General features: G+C 43.7%; 1 protein-coding gene across 1 annotated transcript in view; it reads right to left on the bottom strand.

Annotated features, from left to right (window-relative positions):
* The window catches only part of LOC119654454 (facilitated trehalose transporter Tret1), a 44,836-nt gene that overhangs the window by 14,409 nt on the left and 15,339 nt on the right, over positions 1–15,088 (bottom strand). The window contains exon 2 of the mRNA XM_038059864.1: positions 14,580–14,812. Coding sequence (XP_037915792.1) covers positions 14,580–14,812 — 233 coding nt within the window. The remainder of the gene's footprint in view (positions 1–14,579; positions 14,813–15,088) is intronic.

Genomic DNA, 15,088 nt, shown 5'->3' with positions numbered 1-15,088 from the left:
GTTGTTGCCGTTTATTGAAGGTGGATAGCACTCTGCTATAGACTTCAATGTGTTAGGAAATAGATCAAGACCAGTCTCCATAGCCAGCTTCAGTTATTCGTTGCAAACGGCAAGCGATTGCCTGCAAATCAACCCTATATAGACCATAACGCGTCAACCACACCTACCTGTCATCGTAATGGTCCGATGGAATGCACTTTAACTTCCAGAGGCTAACACGGCGGGTACTCACATAAAGCTACCAGGACGTAACTCTTTCCCTGCTGTTCTGCGCCAAGTGCTCCTAAGGTAACTCACTCATCGGTCATCTTGGGAGTAAGAGAACCGCTTGGTTTCCCTTTTTGATGTGTGGCCTGTCCATCGCCAATCCACCTACTGATCAGTACACCCACGGATAACTGGTCTGCGGACAGCCTAAGTTTCTGTTCAATAGTATCATGTCAGCGTACAGCAGTGACACATTGCAAACAAGTATTCACCAAGGCTTAGAGTAACAGTGGCGCTCACTTTCCATATGTTACTCCCATATAGCATTACAGAACGAACATTAGCACAGGACAGTCTCAACTTGATCTAGGTAATGAGATACCTGCATTTCGAGTTTAGGGATTGAGAGATTCTAAATCCGCATCCACTTGATGTTATAACGAACCAAATAGAGAGCAATTTGCTTCGAACTATTAGGTCCCTAAGTGCTGCAGGAAGAAGAGGAGTACCCTCCAGGTTCGCACCATCTCACTTCGCTGAAACCTAGAACATTCTGCCTATTTCGGGAGCCGTCGATATCGTTGTCGAAGAACGTGCGCATCTTCCAGAAACCAATCATTAGTTATTCTGCATAGCCAAAAGTCGTATCCGTGAGGTCAGTCCCTATCCGAGGCCCTGTTATTGTTTTGGTAGCAGTAAAGAAATTTGATGATTGCCAGTCCACAAATTTCTTTCCGTTTAAGCGCCTTTTACAAGCAATAATATTTTGATTGCATTCTTAAACTCCAACTTACAGGGCAAACGTTTCAAATATGACCACACAGTCCCCTTCCCCTTACGGTTCAGATTAGCGGTGGTACGTGAAGTTACTATATGAGAAGATGCTAAACATTTGACCATCGTTTTGGTGTTACTCGTACTAGCTGTACCTCAAACCCGACTCCACTGTACACTCTCGTCCTTTCCACGGCTTTATGAGCCTCCTTTCAATTGCTGATTTTATAGATATGAGTACTTTCAATGATAATCTTCTACCTTCACAGTCACCATTCCAACCCCGTGCCGTGAAAAATCTTTAAGGGGTTGCCTGCGCTTATATCCTTTCTGCAGTCTTCACTTTGAATAGACTACCTTGCTTATGTAATCGTCCAGGTTAAGGTTGCATAATTCGGCAAGCCCTCACACGACCTCCTGGCGATGATCACTAGAAACAATTTTCGGAAGGGCCAAGACTATTTACGGCTGAATTGGGAGTAGGTTCATTCATCTGACGAGGAGTCGCGCAAATCATGTGGGAGGATGAGTCGAAGCAACAGGCCAGGGATCGTTCTCCCTACTCTGGAAGAGGTGTAAACAGGACCCCAAGCCAAATTGGAACAGCATACGCCGAGGGGAGCTTGGTAAGCCTAAGTAAAAACTCTTCCCCGATTAGTCGTAGGGCCAAGACATAGACTCAAATAAAAAACACAAAGAACTGATGATCAAAGAAGAGGTGGTGATACCAGGCGCATCATCGCGCATGAGCTGCTGGCATTCAGCCCGCAGCCAACAGCCATCGAGGGCAATACAGTCGGTGCATGTTGTAGCACCGCTGTGCTAAAACCAACCGCAGGGACCGACCAGAGCGAGACGACAGGCAGACTAGTGGTTTGCAGCTTGGAACCCACTGCCGTCAAGCGTGGTGTTGCGAATACCAACCATATTAACCCGAAACCGTGGTCGTCGAAGGCCCCCTCAAAAGCAAAGACTGGCAAGATCGTCGATCACCGGAAACGAGCTAAGTAGCCGAGGTCAATTAGAGTCCTGTTGAGGGCCCAGTACCAGAGCATCAAGCCACCCAGTCATAGGAACATACGGAGGGAAGTGAGCGAGCTAATGAGCTACTCAGGCGAGGCTCAGCTCTTCGACGGATACAGTCCCGCTGGCCACTGTCGAGAATAGAATTTATTCGCACTACTTAGCGGCCGTGGACCTCAGATAGCGAAAGTTTACAACCTTTACCAGGTTAGAGAAGATTTGGCTCGACTATAAGAAAACGTGCAAATGCATACAAGATCACGGCCGTATATAGAGAAAAATGCCGCCACACTCAGCATTCCCTATAATTCGCACTGTCAAAGCTGCCGAAAAGAGGGGTAAACCCTCAGGCACTTCCTCTGCGATTGCCCAGCTCTAACTAAAGCCAGGCCCCTAGCCTGACACTAGATAAACAATTGCTTCAGGACCTGAGTGAGATCTCTAGCTGCAGCGTAGGAGAACTGCTTTCCATCGTGAAGGCTACGCGTTGTTGTGAAGATTTGAGCCGATTGGATTCTGCCCCATTGTTTTTATCACAGCAGTCATGGTTTTAGGGATTTGTAGCATCAAAACGGTACACCACAGCGCTAATTCGGCTCCTCGAGGCGGCCACTGATACATATTTATCATCATCCGCTTGATTTTTTCTCTAGGTCAACCAGCTATAGAATGCAGTCTTAGCTTGGAGATAAGGATCAGTAACAATCTCCAGTGCCTAATCTTTCCTTTGCTTAAGAATGAAATTTCTCCATACTTGCGTGTCTCCCGTTTGAAACCCAGACCTATATACCGGCACTGAAAACATACGCTTCATGTTAGCCATCTTAGCTACACACAGCGACTGTTCCAGATTCTATGGAGATTAGCTTGACTCATTCAATCTTTCTCACAAACTTTACCCTAATTTGTTTAATTTCACTTTCATATTCTGATGGAGAACTTCCATTACCTCCTCTTGGAGGATACCGCAAACGTTAAGGTTCTTGTGACTCTATCGGGCGAATTTTATTTAAAATTATTCTAAATAATTGTCGATATCTTCCTTTACATCGCAACAGGATTAGCTTTACTTTCTCACACACAAGTCGAGCCTCACAAAAGATGCTGTGGAAAACCGGTGACGTATCGCAAGGTTACGATATAATATTCCACACCAACGAATCAAGGATGATCTGCGGAGTTTTTCTTGGCTTTACACGAGCGGAAGTATTGGCCACACTGGAAGCCTGTCGTTAGCTAGAGCATAATGCTAACACGGTGTGCAACATTGCTATTCTAATAGACTGCCAGGCAGACCTTAAGGCGTTGTACTTAGTAACGACATCCTGTAGGCTGGTAGGCAATGCAAGGACACGCTGAACAGCCTAGAAAGCGAACTTAAAGTCCACCTCCTCTAGATTCCCGATCATAAGACCATAGATCGGGTTGACTGGCTCCGCTCTGCTCTTGGCTGTCTCTCGGTGGGCACAGTCTGTGTTCGGCTGGTGACGGTTAGGAGTGTAATCTATTAGCACTTCTCAGCAATCACTGATTTCAGGTAGCGAAAAGTCGCCACCTGCGACAAGCCAACGAGGATTCGGCCCGTCTGTAACAAGACTCGATCGCAAGAAATTTTTTGCCAGATTCGCGCAAATTCGTACAGGATAACAGCCGTCTATACGGGCAGACCATACAATTCACATTGTCAAAGCTGTGGAAAAGAAGAGAGAAGGGAGAACTAGACTCAGACTGTAGACACTAGGTAAACAATTCTTTGCGGACCTAAAAGAGATCTAACCTACTGAATGTTACGCGCATCAGCCGGGCTCTGCTCCCCTTGATCTTCCCACAGTGGTCATGATCTTAGGAGTTGGTGGCATTGAACCGGCACGTCACAACGCGAAATGGGCTCATCGGGGTGGCTACTGATACCTACCTACCTACCATACGGAAGACTCGTACAAATAATTTCATTAAAAGTATGTTTTTTTGCTTTTCTGCTTCTTTATCTTCTTCAAAAGCGGGGTAGGATCCCCTTGATCAGTTGATCAATTTGGTTCTGTCAAAGGCCTGACCTGGACGCAGTTGCGAAGTTTTCAAATCACCATCGAGCGTATAAGTCACCGTTGTTTCGGTCGGCTTCTGTTCGTTTCTCATCATACCATTCTTAGCAAGTGAATTCTCGATAGCCCAAATTACGAGATCATGTCATTGAGGACGTCTCTCCCGCAATTTTACCACAATCCATTTCGGATGTGATCAAGGCGTATTACGCTACTAGTCCAATGCAATATGTTCGTCTGGAATACCACAATACGCTATTCATTGTCTTTTATAGTCGACCAACACTCAGAACGTGATCGCTTGTCAGATTTTGAGAGGTCAGATTCAAACCCATGTTAATTGGAACCACTTCGTTCACTTCTTCCTTCATTCCTAAATCTTGCGTATGTTAATCTAATATTTGAAATCGCACCTCTGGAACTCTGTAAACTCACTCCAATGTGTATCCTTGTGGCAACAGATATTTCCCATGTAATACTTTCTAATGCTTAAGAACGATAGCTATTAGATGATGACTAGTGAGAGGCGACAGCGAATTTATTTTTCAAATTATCTTTCATAGATGTGCTCATCTCCGCACCATTAACACACTTCCTGCCACAAGTGCATTTTTGGTTACCTAAATTAGAACATCCCTCATCTTTTCATGAACTGGAAATATCCTGAAGAGTCATTTGTCACACTCCTCCCTGATTATATATATGCATGTATGTATATACTCATTTATATCTTCACTCTCCACCAAAAAGTGAAGACTACAGACACATTAGATACACAATCCAAATTTAGAATAGAAGCGTCTTTCTAAAGAAATATATACATTTGCGATGTACACTCAATTCTACAAAGTTAACAAACTGAAATTTTTCAATCCATTCAACCACATTCTCCGCAAAATTAAACTTCCTCCAATCAATTTAACCTTTTCGGTTCGCTCCACATTCTCCCTCAATAAATTAATTTAAATCTATTGAACAATGATGGAATTGGAAATATTGACGACATCAATCTCAGCAGACTTCAGCTAAACGAAAGCGGAAACACAAGTTAGAGATAATCCTTGAATATGGGTTCACAATGTTTACATGCATTTTTCCCCTGTTTCGTTACGCTATGAATGAACCAATAATAACGTGACGAATATTTCAAGGAGTCAAAACATTTATAAAAATAAAATAAAGTGATATTAAGTGAACCTTGAAACAACGAATTTCCAACAATTCCGATTTCGGTTGAATGATCTTAACGCTATCCGGAAAATAAATACAAATTCTTGCCGTTGAGGAATGAAAGCTAAGTCGCAGATGTCGCGGAATTAGAATAATTGGAAAAGTTTTTGTTTGTTATTATGAAAGGAAATTATTGGATTTTCTAATTCTTAAGGGACTTGGAAATAACAACTCCTATTTTTTTGCTCTCATTAACATTTTTTGTCACAATAGGAATTGAGTAAATTTCACTTTAATCCGTAAATAGATGAATATCTATTATTCACTCTGATTTTAACGAATGGCATCAAAACAAGGATAATTCAATTAATAACCATGTGCACCTCTTATTAAAAATGGGATCAATACCATCCTTCCGAAGTTTGGAGAAATTAAAGGTGACTTTTAATTCAACTTGCAAAAGAACTTTGTGTTTTGACAGCTGAATTTGAATACCTGTGTTGGAAGGCGAAACCTTACTATACGAGCTGGAAAATCAAGCCCCTTCATTACTAAATAATAAACACAGTATAAAAAACGACTGTGCCGTGTGGCTTTTCCAGGTGTCACAATGTTAAGCATTGAATTCCGACAGACGATCCCAATTCCTCCTCAGAAAAGAGGAAGTATTGATCACCATAGTCTGAACGGGCACTTAGTTGTCCTAGAAGTAATTAAATTTCATACCTTATTAATACCATCTACCATTAAGTTAACGTATCTTCTATCCACCGAGATAGTGACTCCCCTTGATTTGTTGGACTAGGCTAGCAAACTACAGATTTTGATTTTTTTTTCTATTGAAATATTTTCCACGCTTCGGATAGTAGCAAACTTAAAGGTTACGACCTTCAACTATCAAACAAGAACACGACTTACGTACGCTACCCTCAATGGTGTCGAGAGCCCCCAGAATGCTTTCTGTCTTCAACGACAGTTCGACAGCCAGAAGCTGAGGTTAAGCGAGGTTCGGTGGTTGGGTTCTGGAGGGTATGCATCTCCCTACGGTGAAAATGTACAGGCAAATTTGGATTTACTAGGATGATCGAAACTACCAAGCAGTAGTCCGGAGATACCACCCATCTGATGCCATAAAGCAATACAGACTGAACACCGTCACTTCTCCGGTAGCCAGTGCCCCATTTTTTGCTATTCAAACTATATAAAAATTGGCAGTGGGAGAAGGTCTCGATTATCCGAAAGCCTACGAAGCGATAAGTTTTACGTTGACGAAACACGGAGAAGGATACCTTCTCCGAGGCAGTAGAACGAACCCTCGAAGCCTGTCCCAGATATGATATCGAAATCATACTTGGGGATTTTAACACTCGAGTAGGGAAGGAGACCGTATTCAAACGAAACCTTGGCTCCCACAGCTTACACCAAAATACAAATGACAACGGACTGCGGATTATTCTCTGAAATCTGATTTCCGACAGAATGGGCATATTGGAGCGATGGGTTGAGTATTTTGATGAACTACTGAACAACCAGAACATCGGCGAGTTGGAGGTCCCGCCAACTGAAGACGACGGACAAATACTGCCTCCACCAAGTATCGAAGAAACAGTCCGTGCAATTCATCGGCTTAAAAATCATAAGTCGCCAGGGGCCGATGGAATTACAGCCGAATTGGTTAAATACGGAGGTGACCAATAAGACCATGCGGTTCATCAACTTGTGCTCAAGCTGAGGGACAACGAATCAATGCCTGACGACTGGCAAAGAGACATTATCTGTCTCATACATAACAAGGGAGATATCACACAGTGCAGCATTTATAGAGGTATCACGTTACTGAGTACCGTCTATAAGATATTCTCCGCTATCTTGCTAAGCCGGATAGCTCCATACGCCCAGAACTTCATTGGCCCATACCAAAGAGGCTTCACTCCTGGCAAATCAGCAACAGATCAGATTTTCTCTCTGCGGCAAGCGATGGAAAAACTGTTGGAATGCGGACATAAGTTGCACCATCTCTTCATTGACTTTAATTTAAAGCCGCCTGTGATAAAATAGCCAGGGTAAAACTGTACACGGCCAGGAGAGAATTCGGTATCCCCATAAAATTGATAAGACTGACTAGGCTAACCCTGACCAATGTGCGAGACCAGATAAAAACAGCAGGATCACTCTCAAGACCATTCGACATCAACAACGGTCTACGACAAGGGGATGCGCTATCATGCGTCCTCTTTTACCTGGCCCTCGAGAAAGTGATCTGTGATGCTGAGGTAAATGCAAGAGGTACGATCCTCTTTAAGTCCACCCAACTACTGGCCTATGCTGACGATATCGACATCATGGCAAGACCGATCCGAGACGTACAAACTGCCTTCATCCAGATCGAGCAGGCGGCGCAAGATCTTACGCTGCACATCAATGAAGGTAAGACAAAGTATAAGGTGGCAACGTCAGAACCAAATACCAACCAACCAACAACACCAAACCACACTGGTCAAACGAGAAGAATAAAGATAGGAGACTAAAACTTTGAGACCATTGATAATTTCTCCTATCTAGGGTCAAAAATCACAACCGATAACAGCTACGATGATGAAACCCGCGCACGGTTGTTGGCAGCTAACATAGTCTATTTCACCTTACAAAAACTGTTCCGCTCGAAACATCTCACCATAGGGTCAAAGCTCTTACTGTACACCTGGGTTCTTAGCAAGAGAATTGCGAACTCTTGGCCGCGACCGAGAGAAGAATCCTCCGAAGAATTTTTGGCCCCCTACATGAGGGGGGACTATTCTGTAGCCTATATAACGACGAAATCTATAGGCGATACCATGACGGCTGTTGATAAAATCCGGCTCAATAGGTTACGGTGGGCGGGTCGCTTAATCCGTATGGATGATGATGATCCTACCCGGAAAGTCTATAACGGCAATATCTATGGTAGAAAAAGAAGACGAGGCAGACCCTGCCTGAGATGGAACGATGGCGTAGGTCAGGACGCCAGACAGCTTTTAGGGATATCGAATTGGTGGACCTCGGCGCAAAACCGAGATGTCTGGAGTTCCTTATTAAGGCAGGCCTAGACCGGATACCGGTTGTTGTGCCGTTGATGATGATGAAACACAATGTCCAAGAAATTAAGCAACTGCAACGAGAACTTATAACGGTGCTGGACAAAGATAGAGTCACTAATCTCTACTAATAATTTCACCCACCGGCAGAGAAATACAGCTACCATTGAATTTTCCGCAATCGGTTACCATCAAGACCATCGAGTCCTATCGAGAAATGAGCAAGGGTTCCTGCCATTTTCACTGGAAAGATCGGGGAACTTGTAAGAGCCTTTCGGAAGAGGTGCATTAACACTTGCGGTCCACATGCAACTCGATGGTGAGATACCAAAAGCAGCGACATATTTAAAACGCCAAAGCAGTGGAAACAAACTTTTCTTTTTTTGGTTGCCCACACAATCAATACAATGTTGGTATTGTCATTTTTGAGGGTTCTCATGATGCCATTAAAGAAGTCGACCGATTTGATGACCGGCTGATGAAGCTCGCTGATATATCAGCTGATTGCACAATTCACTTCTTTACTATATACACCACAGACAGATCAACCTGATGCCGAGAAAGACGACTTCTGGCAACTTTCCGATGCAAAGACCTGTAACGTGCCTGCTGATGACTATTCCATCATGGAAGGCGACCTTAATGGTCATATGATTGAAAAGGCAGACGGGGGGAAAGTTTGGAACACGCAATGAGGGTGGTGGTTGGCAACTTTACAATAGTGCCAATCGACAAGCAAAGAAAGCGATCGCTGTTACCAGAGCGGTCCATTGTAAAGATCTTTGCGATAAAACTGCGATAAAAACGAAGCTTCGCTTACCGATCGCGCGCGAAGAGTTGGAACCCAACACTGTAGCTCAGTAAGTTATTAAACTGTGCTATTGAGGAAGGCAGAACGCCATCTGACTGTCAAGGAATCACGACCATTCCAATATGGAAAAAGAAAGATAGCCCAGCAAAGCATTTAAATTACCGTCCAGTTCGGTTTCTCTCCCATGCCATAAAGATTTTTGAACGCGAACCATGTCGGGTTTGTCAAGAACTGCGAGACTAATCACCCAAACCACCAGCGTCCTTCACACTGCTCTATGCAGATTATGTTTTCCTAGCGTCTCATAACAAAGCTGATCTAGAGCAACTTATTCAAAAAGATGGAAGGATCGCCTCATACAACGCGTTCTCAGATTAAATCGAAATAAAACTGCATTTTTCACAGCCGATCCTAATGTAACAGGCATTATCACTATTAGTAGAAGTAACCTGCCGAGAACTAAGGGACTTCAAGATCTTGGGTCGATATTATCAGCCAGTGGTAAACAATATTACTAGGCAGACCCTACAATTGTATAATATTACAGTAGATGGATAATCAACCTGTTAAGTAGGAAGCCTTTATAACCAATCGTATAAACGAAATATATACTGATTTCAACTCTAGCAATTGGAACATGTGCCAACCAACTCAAACCCACCACCCCCTGCCTCTTCAGAAAGCTTAAGATTTACTGAGAAAGAAATTTTGGTGAAAAGGCCGAACATGGCTTCGAGAAGATTCCTCCGAGTGGCCAAGAAGTAGAGGTTGCGAAAAAAATTGTAGTTAGCATTGCTTTTCGACTCTGAAGAAACACAAAACAAACAACGTAGTTGTTACCCTTCCCAAACTAGTAAAAATTATAGCACACTACAAGAGGTAGAAGAAATGCCAGGTAAAAAACTCCTTTCATATTAACCAGACGTCATTTTGCAAATTTGGTCATGAAACATTACCCTCATTTAAGGACAGTTGATACTCAACTCAACTCGAGAAAAATATTTGGACATCAACGGTTTAACGGCAGTCGACACGGTAACAAGAGAATGTGTAAAATTCTTCAGAATGAGCGTCAAACCTCAGCCTCCTAGTGAACGTGTTACTCCACAAAAAAAATTAAAACGTAACAATCATGATCTCAAAAGCATAAGAAACTTTGGTTTAACTAATAACAAATCATTATTTACATTATCCCTTTTACATTTAATAATAATGACTAAAATGGAAAAAAAAATTTCACAAATTCAAAATCATAAGATCACAAATTCATCAAAATCAAATCAATCCACTTTGGTGTGAAGCTCAAACATATCTCAGTTAATCAACTCCACACTGAAGCACACTACCCCACAAAGCCCGACTCCTGACCCGTCAACTTTGGTGGTGCAGATCGAATCTCACGCACCGTGCACCCCCTTTCCCCCTTCGCCCTGGGGACAAAAGACTTTAGCCTGGACACGAAGACGCTCTTGGTCTTACCACCGAAGTCAAGCTTAAAGAAGTGCTCCCCTCTTTTCAACGCTCATATGGTGGCTGCAAGGATTTCTGGGAAGCTTGCAGGCGAACCAAGGCGTGTGTAAAGACCTGCAAATTATTGGGGATGTTAATCTTCGTCGAAGAATGGTGGGAAGGCAGAGGTGATTTTAATTTTGCCACGGTGTCCCGGAGCAAACACAAAAGCCAAGTAGTGTAAAGGGCTGACCTGGTATCGAACACCGGATCGCTGGAGAATGCCAAATTCTTCCCGTATTCCAGCTCGGCAGAGCTGGCGACGAACTCTTCACGATGGGCAGTACATAGCCCAAGTAAAACGAAAGGCAGGACTTGCGACCACGAAGAGTCATCATGTGCGACCTTCAATGTCCTATGCCAGCGTTCCAAGATCCCATTGGATTGCGGGTAGTACGCAATCATCTGGTGGCGTTTGAAGCCCAGAAGCCCAACTAGGAGAACATGGTAGACTCGAACTGCATTCGCTGGTCAGTAATGACTTCGGTTTGAACTTCAAAGCATGGGATCCATTCCCGACAAATGGTCTCGCACACGATTGCGCAGAAATGTCGGCCAGAGGTATTGCTTCAGGCCACCGCGTGAACCTATCGATGATTGTAAGGCAATACCACGATGCGATTCTCGCAAGAGGCCAATAATATCGATGTGAATCGTCTGAAAGTGCTTTGTAGATCGAGGGAATGAGCCTACTTCTTTCTGTACGTGTTTGGTGACCTGACACTTCTGGCACGCAATGCGCTATCTGGCCCATAAGTTAGCATCTTTATTTATTAAATAGTTGTTACTGACAAACCGATTCGTTGTCCGAATGCCTAGGCGCGCAAGATCATGTACTGCATTGGAATACTTCTTTGCGAAAAGTGACCGGAATATATAGCCTAGGTATCTTTTCAGATGTCTCATAGAGTATTTCCGAGGTTGAGCTGAAAAGGGGAAACTCCCGAAATTTGTATTTGGAGTTGTCCCCGAGGCTCTAAAGCACCGCGTCATCCTTCTGTGCATCAGCGATTGCTGAAAAATCGGCCGTGGCATGGATTTTTACCTCTGAAACGTGTGACAAAGCGTCTGCAGCAACATTATCCTTGCCGGACACATGCTGGATGTCCGAAATTAACTGCCCCTCACTAACTCCGGCACCAGGATGCTTTGTCTGGCTTCTGCATAAAAGCAAAGTTAAGAAGTGTCGGTTGAATTCCCTCAAGGGAAATCCTATGGCCTATAAACTTGACCTGCTGTTGAAGGAATTTGCACTTTTCAACGTTAAGTACAAGACCGGCCTTAAGGAGACGTTGAAAAATGCATTCGAGATGTTCCAAATGCTCAGACTCTGAAGGAGAGGCCACCAAAACATCAATCAAATACATGAAACAAAAGTTAAGGTTTCGTAGGACAGAGCGGGTGAACCTCTGAAAAGTTTCCGCCGCCACAGCCTAAAGACATCCGTGTGAACTAGACCGTTGATAATTTCTCCTATCTAGGGTCGAAAATCACAACCGATAATAGCTACGACGATGAAATCTGCGCACGGTTGTTGGCAGCCAACAGAGCCTATTTCAGTTTACAAAAACTGTTTCGCTCGAAATGTCTGACCATAGGGTCAAAGCTCTTATTGTACAAGACAATGATCTTGCCAGACCTCATGTATTCCTCGGAAACTTGGGTTCTTAGCAAGAAAAATTGCGAACTCTTGGCCGCGTTCGAGAGGAGAATCCTCCGAAGAACTTTTGGCCCCCTACATGAGGATGGACGATCCCGTAACCTAAAATAACGACGAAATCTATAAACGATACCATGACCGTCGAGTTGTGGATCAAATCCGGCTCAATAGGTTACGGTGGGCGGGTCACTTAATCCGTATGGATGAGGATGATCCAGCCCGGAAAATCTATGGTAGGAAAAGAAGACGAGGCAGACCCTGCCTAAGATGGAGCGATGGCGTAGGTCAGGACGTTGTTGCGCCGTTGATGATGATGTGTGAACTAGAGGAGTCCGAAGGGTGTGCATATTGCTGTTTCCGGAATATCTTCTGGAACTACAGGGATTTGATAATACGCCTTGGCTAAGTCCAAGGTCGCACGGCAGTTAGCTAGTCGTGGATGAGTGGTATGGGATAACGGTCTGGACCGGTCTGAGCATACAGACGTGTCTAATCGTCACATGGTCTCCATTCGCCGTTGGACTTTGGGAGAATGTGTATTGGAGAAGACCAGCAGCTATTTGACGGTCTGCAAATACCCCGCTTTAAAAGTGTGTTGAATTCTTTGTTAGCAACAACGAGCTTCTGAGATAGTACTTGATGCACTTTCGCGTAGATATGAGAGCCAGTAGTGCAGATGTACTGCTGTACATCATGCTTAGCTGACTGCGGGAGACTCCTTTCGGTAGTTATGTTGCTGTATTTTTTAAGAAGCATGCGAATGCAAGGGTCGGCTACCTCTTCAAAAATGATTGAAAAATTTACAATAGAGTAGGTGGCAGGTTTTCCTGAAGACCTGAGTGAATTTACGGGATCTATAAGAAACCTATTTTGCAAATCCACTAGCAATCCATAGTAGCCTATAAAGTCTGAGCCTAATGTGGAGCTGCTCACGTCCGCAACAATAAAACGCCATCAGAACGTTCATTGAAATCCCAGACTTACGTCCTGTAGTCCTAACTGGATATGGACAACTGGAAAGTTTTCCGCCGCTAGTTTATGGTGATGCGGGATCAGTTTGTGATTCCGCGATGCCAGCAGAAGACGTCTGCGCTTGTGTCGATCAGGTACTGGCGCTTGCTGAAGGGATCATATACTATTATGTGGCATAGAGCTTCTGGGTAGGCTCGGCGGAACTTCCAATAAATTGTTTTTTGAAGCCATGAACGTGCACGGTCTGATACATTTCTTTACTTTGTTGGCAAAGGTGTTTTGGTACCAGAAAATTGCAAGAATCGTTGAGGTCCCCGACGTGCCACTGCCCAATCGCCCATTGCGGTTGGCGGACCGGAAAGGAGTTCGGGACCTACCACCCGAAATTTGACCCGTGCCCTCTCGTGGCACTTCACTGACCATAGAGCGCACATACACCTCATGGATCTTATCGCGGTGTTCGCTAACACCTCCAACGATCCGGAGTTCTCAACAGACCAAGATGGTTTATCTCCAAGTTAACAAAAACCTGGTTCAGATGTAGTAGATTCGAACACAAAGAAGATTGAACCCCGTGATTGTGTTATTATCAACGACAGGAAACCCATTTGCATTAATGGAAAAAAGCGAAAGCACCTTGCACAGCTTACTTCCAATTATAGAATACATGAGTACAAGCAAAGCCTTCACCGCAGAAAATCACAGAAATGGCCTTCTTCGAAAGCCCCAGAGGAAAATTTCCCTACCTCTTGCGGTAAGTGCGGTAGAGACCCATAACAGGTATAGCTCTTTACAAAATTTTGGCAAGCGTCATTTCCACCCCCTGAGATCTACGTCAATTTGAAACAATTCACGCTCGGCTTTGCCTCGGGTCACTGCCTTCACAAAACAAATGAAGGAGCTAAGAAATACTTGGTAGATCCCTGCTATTGCTGACAGACCTGGAGCATAGAAATGAAGGAGAACAGAATGCAACCGGGCACTTTCCGCGAATATTTAGACGCATAACGTTTGACGCTTGAAATTCAGAACACCCCAGTGAGCAACTCATCAAACTCGACAAATTTCTAAAATTCTACCCTCACCTTAAGCTCCCTATCAGCAACGCCCCGATACGATCGCCTTTGTTCGTCGCTACTAGAGCCAAGATATTTCCGTGGTATCAATACGTGCAATTGAATTACAAGCGGGGTTAATCGCCGGAGTTTTGTAATCTACATTACAACCTCGACTAGGAAGTCTTGAGGGATTTACTTAACATATAGATTTGAAGTAAGTCCCCAAAGACATTTACGTAACACTGCTTAAAATGTATCCTTTATATTTACTTTACTTACATTTTGTATTATTCCTGCTAACATCAAAGTAGCTCGTCGTCCGAAACAATCTGATAAATGCTTAAAGAAAACAGCCCCGAAAGCGGCGCCCATGCACAGATACGTAGTGATCCATGAAATTGAATCATTTGAAAGTGGCCCATTCGATAAAGGCGTATATTCAGACTTATACAGGAGAAGTGTTGGAGGAGTCATACCAAACATGAAGCCATAGCTAATTGTCAGGAAACTTCCTGTAATTAAAGAATTTAAATTAAATGGGTATATGTATAGATAAAAGAAAGAGTAGGTGTTGTCGTACATAAGAGAAAATTACCCGAGATATATGTAGTTATAAATTCAGATATATTGTATATTAGTTATAACTTGTCCATGTTGGACTTCACAGCGAGTTTAAAAGGCCTTATTCGGTATGTTGTTTAAGCCTCAACCTTTATTGTCGCCTATTCTACTACTACTTCCCACCCGCTCGCCTTTGATTACTTTACACATTCAGATATCGCTAGAAG

This window comes from Hermetia illucens, chromosome 4 (genome assembly GCF_905115235.1).
Source record: "Hermetia illucens chromosome 4, iHerIll2.2.curated.20191125, whole genome shotgun sequence".
Classification (NCBI taxonomy): domain Eukaryota; kingdom Metazoa; phylum Arthropoda; class Insecta; order Diptera; family Stratiomyidae; genus Hermetia; species Hermetia illucens.
The sequence above is the reverse complement of the archived record's forward strand: the minus strand, read 5'-3'. Positions and strand labels throughout refer to the sequence as shown.